This window comes from Danio rerio, chromosome 21 (genome assembly GCF_052040795.2).
Source record: "Danio rerio strain M-AB ecotype USA chromosome 21, GRCz13ab, whole genome shotgun sequence".
Classification (NCBI taxonomy): domain Eukaryota; kingdom Metazoa; phylum Chordata; class Actinopteri; order Cypriniformes; family Danionidae; genus Danio; species Danio rerio.
Window position 1 is genome coordinate 11,085,001 of NC_141041.1, and position 18,693 is coordinate 11,103,693.

Genomic DNA, 18,693 nt, shown 5'->3' on the forward strand with positions numbered 1-18,693 from the left:
AGATAGATAGATAGATAGATAGATAGATAGATAGATAGATAGATAGTGTAAGAGCATGAGTCAAACAAGTCAACCCCCGCCTCTCTACGATGTTCTGATGCTGAGATATAGCTGGTGCCATATCGTTGCTAGGTTAGTCTGTTTTGTTGCTATGGAGTTGATTGACAGCTTAGAATGATGATGTATCAAAGCTTCTTGACAGTATGAACAGTTAAAAACAACCCCCATGTCTCTATCACACTGCAGCATGACAATATCAGTCTGAACCTCTTTAATGGCAGTCTATGGGACAGTTGCTAGGGTGCAGTATCTGGTTGTTAGGGTGTGGCTAGAAAGTTAAAAGGCCATCAGTGATTGGCTGCTGGCTAGACTGAGTTAAATGAGCTCAGCCATTAGTCTGTAGGACAGTCTGATGCAGAGTTATGAGCTCACAAAGTTTGATCCCATGTAAAGTCATTGAGAGTCTTTTGTAATGGAAGTCTATGGGACGGTTTCTAGGGTCCAAAAGTGGTTGCTAGGGCGTGGCCAGAAAGTTTAAAGGTGATCAGTCATTGGCAGTTTGATAGTCTGAGTTAAATGAGCCCAGTTAGAAGTCTGTGTGACATTCTGATGCGGAGTTATGAGGTCACAAAGTTTGATCCAATGTTACGTCTATGGGATTTTTCCGACGGTCCCGGGACGTTTTTCGGGAAACCGAAAGTCGGATCAGTCGGAAAGGATATAGCAACTCGAGTCAGAATAGTTCGGAGGTCTGACCCAAGTTTGATGGTCATAGCTTGAATGGCCTAGGAGGAGATAGAGTTTAATTTTTAGTCTCAGAAGAAGAATAATATAGAAAAATAAAAATAATAATAATAAGTTTAATAGGATAACAGTAGTCTGGCTTGCTACACAAGCCAGCCTAATAATAATAAGTTTAATAGGATAACAGTAGTCTGGCTTGCTACACAAGCCAGCCTAATAATAATAAGTTTAATAGGATAACAGTAGTCTGGCTTGCTACACAAGCCAGCCTAATAACCACTCGTCACAACTGAGGTATGCAGAAGAGCATTTCTGAACGCACCATACGACAAATCTTGAGTCAAATGGGCTAAAGCAGCAGAAGACCACACCGGGCACCGATCCTGGCAGCTAAGAATAGGAAACTGGTGTTACAATTTGCACAGGCTTACCAAAATTGGAAAACAGAAGATTGGAAAAATGTTGGCTGGTTTGATCAGTCTTAATTTCTGCTGCGATATTCAGATGGTAGGGTCAGAATTTGGCGTCAACAACATGAAAGCATGGATCCATCCTGCCTTGTATCAACAGTTCAGGATGGTGTTGTAATGATTTGGGCCAATTAGTACCAGTTGAGCATTGTCTCCACAGCCACAGCCTACCTGAGTATAGTTGCTGGATATTCACATCATGGATGTGCAGTCGACAAATCTGCAGCAACTGCGTGTTCTTATCATGTCTATATGGACCAAAATCTCTGAGGAACATTTCCAGTACCTTGTTGAATGCCACGAAGGATTAAGGCAGTTCTGAAGGCAAAAGGGGGTCCAACCAGGTACTAGTAAGGTGTACCTAATAAAGTGTCTGGTGAGTGTAAAACTATTTTGTTAGAATCCCTTTCAGACAGCGACTTAACTTTCAATGTTGGTGCACATTCTCCTTCAAACCACATTGGTTTCAACTGCCATTATTAACCCCACACAGGTGGTGGAGTGATAACACCCGCTAATTAAAAAGTTTAAGATCTAAATTACATCACATTATTGCTGTAAATAACACCTAAGGAACGCTTAGCAATTGTTCTGTTATTCTGCTTTATTATTTGCATTATTACACACATCAAAATGCAGAAACTGCTCTTTAATTCAGACTAATTCATTGTAACTAATTCAGATTCAGATAATTAGAGATACAGATTTAGTTACAAAGTTAGCTTTCATATTTTACTCGCATACATGTTCTATTACCAATATTGCACAGCACTTCATTAATTTTCCTTCGACTTTATCTCTACTTTGGAGGTCGCCAAAGCAAAATGAACCGCCAACTATCCCGGCATATGTTTTTTTACTCAGCGGAAGTTCTTCCAGCCGCAACCCAGTGCTGGGAAACACACACACATTCTCACACACACACACACACACACACACACACACACACACACTCATACATTACGTCAATTTTTTTTTGTTTATTGAATTTACTGATTGATAGAGCATGTCTTTGGACTGTAGGGAAAAACAGAGAACCTGGAGGTAACCCACGCCAACATGGGGAGAACATGCAAACTCCACAGAAAAACCAACTGACTCACTTGAACCTTGCTGTGGGGACTCAAACCAGCGACCTTCTTGTGAGGTGATAATCATAACCACTGAGCCATTGTACAGCACATTTAAAGATGAAAACAAGGCAAAAAATAAACAGAGAAAGCCATTCCTAACCAGAGCTTTGGTCTCATCCTCATCCTTGTAGTAATAGAGCTGATCTCCTCGGAGGACGAACCAACGTGTGTGCCAGGTCTTGACGAAGCCTCCTTGTTTCCGGAGCCACCCGCAGCGGAGGACCTCCAGCTTGGCTGATCCGCGGCCGTGCTGAGGACTGCTGCCCGCGCTGCTAGCCTGCTCTTCCATAATCAAGCCCACAGACCTGTCTGTGCCAGAAACAGAGCACCAGATGGGTTACTTTAAAAAAATGATACAATAAAATGTCAAGATAAGAGTCACATGACTAAACCTCTAAGGCAGGTGCTCTGATATTGATTCAAACTAACCATTGATACATTGCTCAACGCCATCCATGCTGCATTTGCATTTTTCAAGATGAGCCATTACTACAGCTCATTTATTGTTGGCAAAAACGGTCCATCTCAGCAACATGATCATGCACTTTTGTCTTGTTTTTGAAAGTATATTATGGGTCCTATCATACATTCGGTGCAATAAGGTCCAAGATGTGTGCAGCATGATTTGTTGCTATTTTTGGACCAGTGCAACTGTAATTTTCACGTTTTGCACCACGTTTAAATAGCAAATCCATTTGCAACTCTTTGTGGACTCATGGGTGTGCTGGTAAGTAGGGATGTAGGGATACAAGGGATGGTAGAGGAACAGTGGGATGAAAGGGAAGGGGAGTAAGAGGATGACTGGAAAACAGGTGGGTAAGTTGATCGGGCGTCCTACTGTGCCCAGAGACACAGAGTGGGGGTACTGTCTCTGTAATAGTTTGGCAGAGTGAGGGGACCCCCCGATGCAACTTGCATGTAGGAGTAAAGAGGAGTATAAGGTTGTGAATGGGAAGCGAGGAAGTGGAGGGAGGGAGGATGGGTTCAAAGAACGATAAGAACAGTGCTAGAGGGATGGTCTTCCTTAAATGAGTTTAAGGGAGTAGGTGATTAGTTAAGGAGACAAAGTGAGGCGGGGTTCCGCCGGTGAACTTTTATTAACAAGTTACCTCCATTTATTTGTTTGCTGGGAATTAGAACTGAATTAAAAAATAGCTTTGAAACAAATCTTTGTGCTTAACAAATAAAATTAATTATGTAGGCTAATGGATTTTTTCAGTGGAGTGCGTACAACACCGTTTCTTTATCCATTAAAGTAAAGGAGAAAAGTAAAGAGTGAAAGTAAAGAGGCCGATTGGAGGAGTCTCATTCCTTGTCTTTGCTCTGCAGATAGTCTGTTTAACTGTTTTCTCGCTAGTGAAGCGTTCAGTTTTTACACTTACAAAGTCCATCATGTACATAGCAAATGCGCCATGGCGCGACACAACTAACTCTTAAAGGGAACGGGAGATGAGTCTCTGACTGGTTTAATGCACGTTATGCTCAAAACACACCCATAACTCAATAAGAAAATAAGCACAACCCTGTTAGACCATGCGCCACAGCGAAGAACATATTTTTTGGCTCTTAAAATAGCAAAACTGGATTTGGAGCATCAATTCTCCATTCCTTAACTAAGCATTTTGATTAGGGATGTAACGGTATTGTAAATACCGTCATACCGCAATATTAATTTTTTTCGATATTACCGTAGTCGCATGACTCGGTAAAACTATAGGTCTTCTGAGAAAATTTGCTCAGGCGAATGAAGCGAACGGGAGGTACCGGAAACTACAATTCCCATCAGCCCAGGCTTGGCCATAATCCCTTGCGGTCTGTTGTCGCTACAGATCCAGTAATGCGGAAATGGAGTGTGCTGCTAGAAGCGGGGATGAAAAAGAGCTGGGTGTTGTCGCCGCGCGCGTACTGAATAGTGGTGTTGTCGCGCGCATACTGAATAGCGGTGTTGTCGCGCGAGTTCTTATCAGCTGTGTTGTCGCGCGCGTACTGTAAAGCGGGGACGGAGGGTATGTCGCGTCGCGGGGGCACTTTTAATCATTTTGGAAGGGAACTTTCTATCCAAGACTAAAAAGGGCATGTGCACTGCACAGGTTGAGCCCTGTGTGTGCACGTGCCTGCAAGTTGGGGAATAGGACTAATAATCAGTCATGGGGACTGCAAAAACACAGCACACTGTTCAGATTGATGCAGACATGAGACCTCTATCTCACTCATGGTTTGTCCTCTCAAGTGGGGGAAAGAAAATGCACAACGTTACCCACTGCTGTCAACCTGGGCCAAGTCATATCTCTCTGTCCCAGAAACCTCAGTCCCAAATGAGAGGGTTTTTTTCTGTTGCAGGGGACATTGTAAATACCCAGAGATACCAGCTTTTACCAGATTATATTTATTTGATAACTTTCCTTTAAACCCATCTCTATCTAAGTGAGTGAGTGATTAAATGTTGAATGTGATGAGTTTTCAACAATACTAAATTGAAACTTAATTTTTTTACATGGTTTAATATTTTTTTGTTATTAAAATTGAAGTTCCTGTTTCAAAGCTTACAGATAGATGACTAATTTGTACTTTATTTGTAATTTTGGCACTTTTTTGGAGTATTTTCATAAGTTTTGTTTTTTCCTGTAAATGATTCAATAAATACCGTACCGTGACATTCATACCGAGGTATTACCGTACCGTGAAATTCTGATACCGTTACATCCCTAATTTTGATTAAATCAAACTTTATTTGACCGTTTTATAGCAGGTATGCCCCCGAATTGAAAATGTTGGCCGACAACGAAAACAAATAACTCTTTATATTTGGATTCCAATAGCCGATGTTTAGGCCGATAAATATAAATGTTGTTTTTTTTTTCTGAGCATGATTGCAAAAACAAAAAGCAAGCACATACAGTGAACAAAATATTGTATTGTAAAACCTTAAAGCATCTGTAAGTAAGTTTTTATCTCTTCTTTAAGAAAGATTTGTGTCGGTGTTGGAATGTCTCCTGCTGCTTTCTATATCAAAATAAATGTCACACAATCAGTACCTGAGGTGATTGCTTCATACTTTATGCAGTCGCATTCAACTGCGAGAAATAGAAACTGTTTTTAAAAAAGAAATTTAAGGTGAGTGTTTGGACAAAAACTCCTTTAACACAGAAAATATTTCTTTTATTGCATGTCAAGGCATACTTGCTCCTGTTAGTGTTGTCAATTTGGCAACCCTCGTCAGAGGAGAGGCTGGGTGACAAAGCGTTTGAAGTTTTGAACTGCATTACCTAGTTCAACCACTGAGTGTCCATCTAACAGACTGCACCTTTAACTTCAGAAAAGTTTGAACTGACCTCTGAACTTTAAACGATAATATTAAAAATACAATTTATCAGCTGATTTCAATATGGTCACCAATATATTGTGCATCCCTAATTTACAGTAGTGTATGTTTGCGGAATATAGGTTTTACAAAATTGGTAAATTAATTTATACCCCGGGCAAGTTCTGACTTAAAGTTTTAGTTTAAATGTAAATAAATAATTATTTTTCACAATTATGCCTCTTGTACATCGTCTGATTACTTTTGGGAGAAGTCTGGTGTCATTTGGGTAAAAAAAAAAAAAACTTTGGTTGAATATAAGTGACTTTAAGTCAGAATTGGAAAGGGCATTAACAATTTCAGGCTTTATGTGGGGGATTCTTCTTTAACCCCCAACTGATAATAATACCTAGATGTAACTTTATTATTAATAATGAATTAAATGCATTTTGGTAAAATATGCAGTCTGATCTCTGAACACACCACCATTATTTTATGTCCTACTGGCCTTACTTTCACAATGACCACAAGATCTCTGCATTATGAGTTCAGGTAGCAATGAAAATCAACAGCTCAACAAATCTGTGGTCAGCGAGAAAGTGACCTCTACAACTCAATCTCTCTGCTCTTCCTTTCCATTTTCTCTCAAAGCTCCCCTAACGAAAACGCATACAGAGTTAGCCTTTGGAACAAGAATCTGCCTTTTCATTAGTCTACGAGACCACCAGACCTTCCCACAACAACATTCTGCTCGAGAGATTAAAATCACGCCGTCCAGGAACAAAGCATAAAAAATTCAACATCTAAACAGTTGCTGGGAGGAAAAAAAAAAAAGACAAGACTGGGAATCACATATTCCCCAAAACAGGGCAGTCGGCCAAACACCTGACGTTCATTTAAGTGACTGCCTGACAGCCAGAAATGCAGGCGTGAAATCATAAAGGGGTGTTTTGTGTGAGTGTTTATGATTTTAGATGAAATCTTTCGGAGAAGGAGAGCCAGAAGGTGCTGTCGAGCAAGAATCTTCAAGTCTGTGCCCATCGAGATATCAATATCGTATCACGCCTGTCAGTGCAGATTTGTTATTCGCTGCCTCACCGCGTGTGTATGTGTGTGTTAGTGAGTGTGAGATATCATTTCTTTTGAGGCTACACTGTAAAAAAATATCTTTAAATTAGCTAGTGGTGGGCAAAGCGAGGCTTCGTGAAACACTGAAACAGTCGAAGCAAATGTGTCGAAGCTTCAAAACGTTTCGAAACCCCACTCTACAGTGACATCTAGTGGTCATTTTTTTATGTATTGCACTGAAAAAGCTTCAGAAAAGAACAGTTGAACAAATTGAGGCATTAAACCCAACTTTGTACATTTGATCCTTCAAGTTACATAATACAGTGGTAAAGGTGTCAGACTTCCATGTGGGGTTAGAAGGTTTCGAAGCCAGGCTGTCGCAGCTATTTTGAAATGCTTTAATACCAATTGGTAATGCTTTGCTCTTGTATCGTTTTGTTTCAACATTGGTGTGATATCCGAATTAACAATTTGTGAATAAATGTCTTGTTTTTGTCTTGAATCAGGGTTGTTTCTAGATCAAAAACGGTGGCCTGAAGTTATCAAGAATTATTTCTATTATTCATTAAATGTCCCATTTATTGTATTTTATTAATGTCTACCCAAACCCTAAAACCAACCATACTGTAAAAATATTTATTATTGTTTTACAGTGTTACAAAAATGATGCTAAATTGATGGCGTAACTGCAGCTGTATCCTATTTAGGCTGCACAAAATAGAAACATGATTAAAATACATAAAACCATGATTTCAGAGTATTTGTCCAAGTCAGAATTCGAACCCAAAACCTCATGCAAAGCATAAAATCAGTTAGCACACTCACAGTCCTCTAAGCCATATGAGATAGAGATTGTTTATTGACCTTGGCAGACAAATGAGGATTCGCAAGGTCTCGAAACGTGTCTAAGCTGATCGATGCTTTGAATCGCTTTAGTCACGTGACTAGGTGTTTCGAAACACTTTAGTCACGTGACTTCGGATCATGCTTCGGTGCAGTGTTTCGAAACACTTGTGCTTCGGGATCTCGACACTGTGTCGAAACATCAGTTTCACGTCAGCCATCCCTAAAACTAGCTGTTTTTTGAATTTTGTGATTCATGTTTTTTTTTAACTTATTAATGCTTTTGAATTGCATTATGGGATCGGGATCTTCCCTCCAAAAGCTTTTTTTTATGTTAAATAGTTTGAAAAGTGACTTTTGTTTTGTTTGAAGTGTTTGTGTTGTAAATTACGGTACAAAAACTTTTTTTTTTGCTATTTTACAGACTCTATTTATTAATTCCTATAAATAATATCTTGTTTTAAACTATAAGTGAAGTTTATAAACTAATTTCGAGAGGATCATGTGCTTATGATTGCTTGTATATGATTCACTAATCAGACGATTCCTAAGCCACTATAAATACCCTAGGTTCCATATAACAACTATTTTCTTTTTACAGAATCCTCTTTTCCACCCCTACTCCTCCTCCTTTCCTAGATGGGTAACATGGGGGTCCAGTGGTTAGCACTGTTGCCTCACAGTAAGAGTGTCATTGGTTCTAGTCCTTACCAAGCCAGCCAACATTTCTGTGCAGAGTTTACACGTTCTCCCCGTGCTCACGTGGGTTCCCCCCAGGTTCCCCGGTTTCCTTCCACCGTCCAAAAACATGCAACTTAAATAACTGACTAATTCAAATCGGCACCAAAGACATGCTCCTAGTAAGTAGTTATCTCTTAAGAGTAATCACTATCTGTTCATTAGCTACTACAGCAGGGGAGTTCTCGACATCTACCTGAGCTAAAACTCCTCTCTCGCCTTGCAAACGGGAGGGAGCCCTGGGCTCGAGTATCTTATGACCTCAGTGATCTCTCCCGGGACAGCATGCCAAACAAGCTTTATAATCAATCATAAGCTGAGTGTGAACTCTTGGAAAGTCGTTTTGCTAATCTGCAGTGTTGAATTTTCAACGGCAAAAATTGACCACGCAGAGATATAACTCCCATAATGCAATTCACATCCGTAAATAAACAGAAAACACCGGATATTACAACAGAAATTACAGTGTATGCAGTTTACTTCAAGAGAAATTAAAGAACAAAATGGTGCGATGATATTCTCAACTAAATCAATGTGTCATGGGAGTATGAAATCTCTCATGAAAGCTTTATTCCTGCTGGTAAACATTTGGCCAGTGTTTCAGCACTTTTTGGAAAGTTAGCTCTACCCCTAAAACAACAATTTTTCCAAAAAAAAAAGTACTTCCTTTTCCGGTATGACGGCATATAACATTACTGCGGGAGAAATTTTTAACATACTATATTTTTATTCTGTGTTTTATTATGTACATAAGTAAGCGAGGCCAACTTCTACGCATTGTGCCTGAACCTAAGCCGAATTGATAGTATTGTTCACTGCGCTAGTAGTAAGATCGAGTCAGCAATATGAGGTGAACTTTTACCTGTGATTTAGATGAATCGTTTTGGAATACCTACAGTATTTGAAACTGTGAATATAAGTACAGAATAACCCTGTGTACAATATCCCTCAGGAAGTTAAACACTCAAATGTGTAGCGCTACAGCCTGTGGTAATATGTAAACCTTTTAGCGGAAGTCGTCATAATTGGGTAAACTTAGAGCGCAGTGAATGGGATAGTACAACAAATAATTGTTTTACAATCCTATTTGCTGAAATGATAAATGAAAAACTCTCTGATGGTGTTATCAAGACTTTTAGAAAAATTAATTGTGTGGGACTAAGGACGACAGCCAGAAGAAAAAACAAGGTCAAAATTACTGCCCGGCCCTTTAGACTCTGCATTAGAAACACCTCACACAAACGGTAATTTATTGTAATTTAATGCAATGATGATATAATACATCCATAAATGCATATTAAATGTTCAAACTTTTTTTTAAATGTAAATATTAAGAGCGTTAAGGGGTTTAAGATGCTAATGTCCATTTAATGTCTTTTAAAGGTCTATTAAAGGTCCATTGTCAGAGTATATGAAAAAAGGAAGACTTATTGACTGTGACATCAGTCACACATAGTATGATGACTTCCGCTACTGAGAAACCCAAGCATGTGAAAAGGGTCCATTATCTGATTTTGAGGTGAACATATCTTATCTGCAGAAGAGCTGGTGTGTTGTAATGCAGAGTAAAGAAATATAATGCATGCAGAGGAAAAAGAGTAACAGAAGTAATCCTCTTTGTTTATGTCATATTTAGAGGTCAGGGCTTATATTCTCCTGCCCTCGGTCTCGCAACGGCCTCATTAATGATTCAGACAGCGGCAGAGCCAGAACACGTTGAGCTCCAGACAGGAATCTGAAATACCGCCCCTGCATCTAATTTCCTCAAACAGCTTCGGAAACAAACTCAGCTGACAGTGTTTCTCAATTCTGACAGCACCGGAGAACCAAAAAAAATGGTTCAAACAGGGACATGCACACTCTGTTCTCAGGTTTTTCTTCAGCAGGAAGCTGATATAGAAGTTTCAATGCTTTATCTCTTTCCTGTTTTATACCCCGAATCACCAACTAGGGGGTTTATAAACACGAAATCATTGCACTGTTTATTTATTACAATGCAAATGTTCAATTGGTTCACTAAGATGGTTAAATTAAATTTCAAGAGTTCTCAGTTAGCTGATGATGGATTATAAAGCTTGTTCGGCATGGTGTCCCGGGAGAGAGCCCTGAGCTCATAAGATCCTCGAGCCCAGAGCTTCCTCCCATTTGCAGAGGGAGTTTGAGCTCAGGTAGATCTCGAGAACTTCCCTACTGTAGTAGCTAATGAACAGAGTGATTGCTCTAAAAAGATAACTACTTACTAGGAGCATGTCTATGTTGCCGAACCCAGAAGAAACCCTCGTGAGCACGGTGAGAACGTGTAAACTCAGCACAGAAACGTTGGCTGGCTTGGTAAGGACTAGAACCAGTGACGTTCTTGCTGTGAGAAAACAGGGCTAACCAATGGGCCACCGTGCCTTCCAATCAAGGAAAGGAGTAGGGATGGAAGGGAGATTCTTCAAAATGAAGATGATTGTCAAATAGAACTTAGGGTATTTACAGTGCATGGCTTAGGAATCGTCTGATTGGTAGGGATGTAACGGTATCAGAATTTCACGGTACGGTAATACCTCGGTATGAATGTCACGGTACGGTATTTATTGAATCATTTACAGGAAAAAAAAACTTTTGAAAATACTCCAAAAAAGTGCCAAAAGTGTCAATGACATACAAATTAGCCATTATCTGTAAGCTTTGAAACAGGAACTTCAATTTTAATAACAAAAAAATATTAAACCATGTAAAAAAAATAAAGTTTCAATTTAGTAGTGTTGAAAACTCATCACATTCAACATTTAATCACTCACTCACTTAGATAGAGATGGGTTTAAAGGAAAATTATCATATAAATAAAATCTGGTAAAAGCTGGTATCTCTGGGCATTTACAATGTCCCCTGCAACAGAAAAAAAAAACCTCTCATTTGGGACTGAGGTTTCTGGGACAAGAGAGATATGACTTGGCCCAGGTTGACAGCAGTGGGTATCGTTGTGCATTGTCTTTCCCCCACTTGAGAGGACAAACCATGAGTAAGATAGAGGTCTCATGTCTGCATCAATCTGAACAGTGTGCTGACAACACCGCTATTCAGTACGCGCGCGACAACACAGCTGATAAGAACTCGCGCGACAACACAGCTGATAAGAACTCGCGCGACAACACCGCTATTCAGTACGCGCGCGACAACACAGCTGATAAGAACTCGCGCGACAACACAGCTGATAAGAACTCGCGCGACAACACCGCTATTCAGTACGCGCGCGACAACACAGCTGATAAGAACTCGCGCGACAACACCACTATTCAGTACGCGCGCGGCGACAACACCCGCTTTAGAGTTTTCCAGCTCTTTTTGATCCCCGCTTCTAGCAGCACACTCCATTTCCGCATTACTGGATCTGTAGCGACAACAGACCGCAAGGATGATGGTCAAGCATGGGCTGATGGGAATTGTAGTTTTCGCTACCTCCCGTTCGCTTCATTCGCCTGAGCAAATTTTCTCAGAAGACCTATAGTTTTACCGAGTCATGCGACTTCGGTAATATCGAAAAAAATTAATATTGCGGTATGACGGTATTTACAATACCGTTACATCCCTACTGATTGGTGAATCATAAATGAAATAATGTGGGGCCAGATGCAAGCAATCATAGGCACGTGATCCTCTCGAACTTAGTTTATAAATAAACTTCACGAAGTGACTCAAATGAATGACTCTCTAGTGCTATTATTGGTTTGTCTGTCCAATGACAACTTTTCCAATCTCTTTGTTGCATTAGAAATGCCGATTGATTCTAATAAAATTGTTTAATTGGATGTTTCATGTAAATTAACAGAATTTGTACAAAAATGTTTCTGTGATTCAAGTAAGTGGTGGTATTATGATGGTTTGTCCAAACGACTCATTAGTTTTATTATGATTTTTTTTTTCAAAAAGTGGCAAATTGGTTTGTATGAATCATCCAAATGAACCAATTTACTAGAATGATTTTTGAAAATCTGATGATTTAAAAAAATATTTAGTGATTCAGTTGAGTGTTTTGTATTATGAAAATTATTAATTTGTCTCACCAGTGTTCGAGGAACAATTCAATGATTCAAGACGCTTGTGTTATATTGGTCAAGATAGTTTACATGATTTACATAAACTGATTCAAATAATGATTGTTTTTTAGTAAATTATCCTTGCAGTTTAAAGAATCTTTCTCTACTATACAATAAAGAAAGTCTTTTTCCCAATAAAAATGTTAAAATTGTTCACTAAAATGCTTCATTTAAATGAATTAATCATGATTCAAATGAATTAATTTGTTTAATGAATCATGACTTGCTAGTGCGATTATGATGGTTTTTTCTACCAGTGGCAACTTCGGCACTCTCTTTCAGTTGATTCCCATGAATCATTCAAATGAACCAATTCACTAGAATGTCTCATGTAAATCAAATTATTAAAAAAATTATTTGAGGAATGATTCAACTTGTTTTTTTTGGTTTATTAAGACAGTTTATATAATTTACATAAACTGATTTGAATAATGATTTAGTGTTTTAGTAAATTACCCTTGCAGTCAAAAGAATCTTTCTGAAATATACAGTAATTAAGTTTTTTTTTTCCAATATAAATGTTAAAGTTGGTAAATGCTTCATTTAAATAAAGTGATTCAAATGAATTAATTTGTTTACTGAATCATGATTCACTAGAGCGATTGTGATGGTTTGTCCAACCAATGGCAACTTCCGCACTCTTTCAATTGATTTGTATGAATCATCCAAACGAACCAATTCACTAGAATGATTCATGCAAATCAAATGATTTCATTTAAAAAATGATTCAGTTGAGTGTTTTGCAATATAGGTATTATTAATTTGTCTCACCAATGTTCTAGAAATGATTAAATGGTTCAAGTTGCTAGTGTTATTATTGGTTTATCAAAGATAGTTCTTTTAAATAATTCAAAGAATTATTTAGCACTAAAATTCTGACTAACTGTAGTGAACTGGTTCACTCAGACAATCCATGACAATTAACTGACTCAAAGATTCACTAACATTTTTATTAGCTTCTTCAACCAGTGACAATGTTTGCACTTTCTTTCATATTTAGCATTGAATATTCTAATACATTTGTGTGCATTTGCTTCATTACAGTGATTTATTTAAATGAACAAATTGAATTAATGATTCAGTAAGTCAAGGCAACGATGGCAGCATGCATTGTAGTTTTTAATTGCTTTTTGAGTACAAATTGATCTTGCTATGAGAAAGTAGCTGGACTATAAAGTTTGAATGCCATATAATGTCGCTGCCTAAAAGTAATTTCACAGTGAGAAAAGCAGCACTGCCACGTTGTCATGTGCATGGAGGTGGCGGTGTGTTTAAGTGTGTGGGTTTCGATCAACTCCAGATGTGCTGCTTTAGCAGTCTGCTCCACTACCGTCATCTGCTTAACAAGTGCAGGGCTGCGGAGTGGAGAAAGATCCCGCTGATGGCTCTGATGTTCCGCCATCACACACACACTAAAGCTATCTTTGGAATCGTATACTGCCACACTGCTCTTATTATGTCTGCAGCATTCAGTATGTAAACTGTGTGCGGTATGCAAATGCTCTGTATGCACTGAATACTCGGGTGGCACACTGCATTTGCCAAAGTACACAGATATACTATACAACATGGACTGCATGGAATATTATATCCCAGAGAATAATGCACAACTGACTTTCAAATTTCAACATCAGCTGCATTCTTTTCAGTGAATTATCTAATCTAAAAGTCAATGTTTTAGATCAACATGAATTCAAAATCGACCCTATTTACTTCAAATGAGTTTTCCTGAGTGCATTCATTTATTCTAAATGGGAAATCATGCCTAATGCTGTTTCTGTATGCATTTCTTGTGTGTTTTGGTATGTGCAAAGCGAGATACCACCGAAACCGAGTCTAACCAATAGTGTTAACAAAAAAAAGATAAAAAGACAGTTGCATTTTTTATCATGAAAAAGGAATAGCTATTTACAGATTGAATTAGCAAACTCTTATTGAGTTCAGTTCTTTAAAGTTATGAAATGAGAATTTATTAGTCACCTAATTATTATTTTTTCAATTATGCCTGACACTCACCGGCCACTTTATTAGGTACACCTGTCCATCTGCCCTTTAACTTAGCTCCTCACACACGCACAGGTTTACCAAAATTGCACTATAGAAGATTGGAAAAATCTGATGGTCTGATGAGTCTCGATTTCTGCTGCGACATTCAGATGGTAGGGTCAAAATTTGGCGTCAACAACATGAAAGCATGGATTCATCCTGGCTTGTATCAACGATTCAGGCTTGTGGTGGTGGTGGTGTGGAGGATATTTTCTTGACACACTTTGGGCCCATAAGTATCAATTGAGCATATTGTTGCTGACCATTTTTGACAACAGTGTACCCATCGTCTGATGGCTACTTCCAGCAGGATAACATATCAGAAAGTGCGAATCATCTCAGACTGGTTTCTTGAACATGACAATGAGTTCACTGTCCTTAAATGTCCTCCACAATCACCAGATCTCAATCCAATAGAGCACCTTTGGCATGTGGTGGAACAGAAGAATCACATCATGAATGTGCAGCCGACAAATCTGCAGCAACTGCGTGATGCTAACATGTCAATATGGAGCAGAATCTCTGAGGAATATTCCCAGTACCTTGTTGAATCTATGCCACAAAGGGTTGAGGCAGTTCTGAAGGCAAAAACGGGTCCAACCCGGTTCTAGTGAGGTGTACCTAATAAAGTGGCCGGTGAGTGTAAATGCCTAACACAATTATATTTACATACATTATATAAGACATAACTGGTTGCCTTCTGTAAATCATGGTTAAAAAAAAAATCAATAATTAAACAGGACATAATGTACACCAAAATAATTTTGATCTACACTAAAAATTGTGATTTAATCATGTCATGTAATAACAAAAAACAGTGTGATAATAATTATTTTCATTGCAACATATTGTTTTAATTTTAATTTTTTTTTTTTTGGAAAGTATTTTTTGGGGGAAAGCGTGCAAACATCACAGCACAACCACCAGTACATTCAAAGACTTTCCAGTAGAATGTTTTGACTATTCTAATGCACCTGGTTTGAATGAGCCTCTGAATACAGAGCAGTGCGAAGCAGAGAAAGAGTAGAACTCTGTCACTATGCCAAGTCTGTGATATATTAGTGCTGTCTACTGTCTGTGTGAGGCGTCACTGAAGTTTCCCCATCTATAAACTTCTCTCTGAACACCCGACAGCTGCGACAGAGATGCAGAGAATGCTCAGAACATCAACCACCGACTCTTACCACAATAATCACAGACAAAATCTCAAGTACATAGAACAGAAATGACTTTTATCCCCCTCTCAATCACAAAATAATGGTCTGGATGTGCTGCAGATGACTAATATCACTTAAAGTGCCTCTATTATGCATTTCAAATGTCTCTCATTTTGTTGTGGGTGTCTCCTACACTAGATTTACATGCATGCATAACTGATAAATACTTTCACTTTCTCACTTTCAATTTCCCAAAGACTCTCAAATGATGTTTGATTCTTTTGAAGACTCCTTTTTTATGTTTTATTTTTTTATAATAATTTTTTTAGGGGTTTTCACCTTTTTTGATAGGACTGTGGAGATTTGTGGAAGGTAGAGATAGGGGAAGGATATCGAGCTGGGAATCGAGCTCAGGTCACCGTGAGCACCTCTGTGCTACAGTTTGTGTTGACACACTAACCACTAGTCTATTGGCGCCGACTTCACCTCCTTTTTGAAAGCATACTCTGCTCTGATTGGTCAGATGACGCAGCCTGTTGTGATTGGTCTACTTTTTAAAACATGTATCGGACACAAAACACACATTATCATATCTGTTCTTTCCTTCGGTGAATGTAAAAAACTAAATCATAGATGCATTGAATTGCAATTTCGATTTTGGCCTCAAACCATTTAAAAAACTATAATCGAGATAAATTAATATTGTTAAATAACTTTTTGTTTATTTTTTACTATGTTTTGTTTGACTTTTAGTTTGTTTTTTGTTTTTGTATTGTTTTTTACAGAAAATGTATAGCTCTCTTTTGATATTTTCTTTTTCAAATATTTCCCAAGTGATGGAAACATATTAGTAAACATTAGTTTTAATATATCAATTATTAATATTCCTTCGGCTGAGTCCCTTTATTCATCAGGGGTCACCACAGCGGAATCAACTGCCAACTATTCCAGCATATGTTTTACAATGCAGATGCCCTTCCAGCTGCAACCCAGTACTGGGAAACACCCATACACTCTAACATGCAAACTCGCATACACTACGGACAATTTAGTTTATTCAATTTCACTTATAGCGCCTGTTTTTGGACTGTGGGGGAAACCGGAGCACCTAGAGGAAACCCACACCTACATGGGGAAAACATGCAAACTCCACACAGAAATGCCAACTGGATCGTGCTACCCACTTCGCCACCGTGAGGCCCCCTTTTAATAACTAATTTCTAATAATTTGTTTCTTTTGCCATAATGACAGTAAATTAGTATACAAATAATAGTTTACTAGTTGCTTTGGAAGATATATTGTTCAGTTTAAAGTGCATCTTAAAGGCTTAACTAGGTTAATTTGGTTCACTGGGCAAATTGTTTTAATTGAACAAGTCATTGGACAACAGTTTGATCTGTAGCCAATCCAAAAATTTTAATTTCTTAAGGGAGCTGATATAGACCTTAGCAAAATGTTAAACATCATTTGTGAAATATATGAATATATAAAAATAATTTAGATATTAATAATAAATAATAATCTGAACTTCTACTAATTTTACAACTGTGCCTTTTGTTTTTCAATTTTATTTCGTTTCTTTATTGTTTTTTTCTTTTCTTTTCAAAATGTTTTGATGTGACCAAAATGCAACCCAGACTCAATCTGATTACATAGCCCTATATACATTTCTGGAGAGCACCAAATATGTGCCAGGAGGCACGTTATTTGAGACACTGCTCGCTGCAGAGCCACTTGGACTCCAATGGGGGGGAGCTTGAGCTTTAACTCCTCCTCCTATAAGCTGTTTTAATGCGTACACCCACCCCACCCTTAACCCCAACCCCAGTCACATCACTTGTAGAAGAAGTGCAAGGAAGGAGGAGCTGGAGCTCACGCTCCCACTTGCTGGAGCTCAGCTCTGCCCAAGTGGCTCTGCAGTGAGTACCACTTGGCGTTATTTTGCAGTTTTTGTTTTCATGAATACACCAGAGGCCACTGTTTGCTTTTTTAGATCTCCAATTTACCTCATATTTACATACCGCCCTGTAGCATTCGTTTTAAAAATAAAATGCAGCCATACGTACCTCTGACTACATAATTTGTGATCTCATTCATTCATTTATTCATTTTCTTTTCGACTTAGTCCCTTTATTAATCTGGGGTCGTCACAGCGGAATGAACCTCCAACCCCTTCAGCTCATGTTCTACTAAGCGGATGCCATTCCAGCTGCAACCCATCACTGGGAAACATCCATACACACTCATTCACACACATACACTATGGACAATTTAGCTTACCCAATTCATCTTTACCGCATGTCTTTGGACTTGAGAGGAACACCAGAGCACCCAGAGGGAACCCACGCGAACATAGGGAGAACATGGAAACTCCACTCAGAAATGCCAACAGACTCAGCCAGGGCTCGAACAAGTGACCTTTTAGCTGTGAGGCGATCATGCTACCCACTGCGGCACCGTGACGCCTATTCGTGATCTCCAGAAATGTATACAGGGCTACGTTTTCAGACTGAGCCTACGTTGCCAAAATGACGATAAAAAGTCATATTTATTTATTTATGTATTTATTATTATTAGCATATTTATTTATTAAGTCAGATTGACTACATTGCAATTTTTATATGTATACTTGTTTTCTAATTAAAACAAGTATGTGATAAAGTTATGATCAAGATCAAGACCAAGATTTTAGTATAACTTGATATATGCCTCCGTAAATACTCCTTTCTCATACACATTTATCCCTCAATGTTTTTTGCTCATTTTAATTTTATAAACTAGAGAAATCAAATCAGAAAAATATGTACATTAATAAAACATTTCATTTCAGCAGACTGTAGGCGATATTTAATTCATGAAGCTCGTCAATAAACTCCTTGATGGCAGACAGAGAGTCCGTCGGGGAGTCAGACGTCTATCTCCGTCATCAGAAGCCCAATCATCCTCCCACATCATCCAAACACATCCTCATTCACACACGCACACACAGACTGTTAGCCCATTAACCTCATCAGCTGCTTAACATGATAATTAAGGAAAAGAGCAGGGCTTTTCTAAATCGCACAAAAGGAAGTTACACAAACAGCGAAACTGAGTGCAGCTCGAACAGC

At 38.5% G+C, this 18,693-nt stretch overlaps 1 protein-coding gene across 1 annotated transcript in view; it reads right to left on the bottom strand.

The window, feature by feature from the left end:
* The window catches only part of arhgap24 (Rho GTPase activating protein 24), a 254,743-nt gene that overhangs the window by 206,317 nt on the left and 29,733 nt on the right, over positions 1 to 18,693 (bottom strand). Inside the window, exon 2 of the mRNA XM_087300886.1 lies at positions 2,448 to 2,656. Coding sequence (XP_087157012.1) covers positions 2,448 to 2,636 — 189 coding nt within the window. The 5' untranslated portion in view covers positions 2,637 to 2,656. The remainder of the gene's footprint in view (positions 1 to 2,447; positions 2,657 to 18,693) is intronic.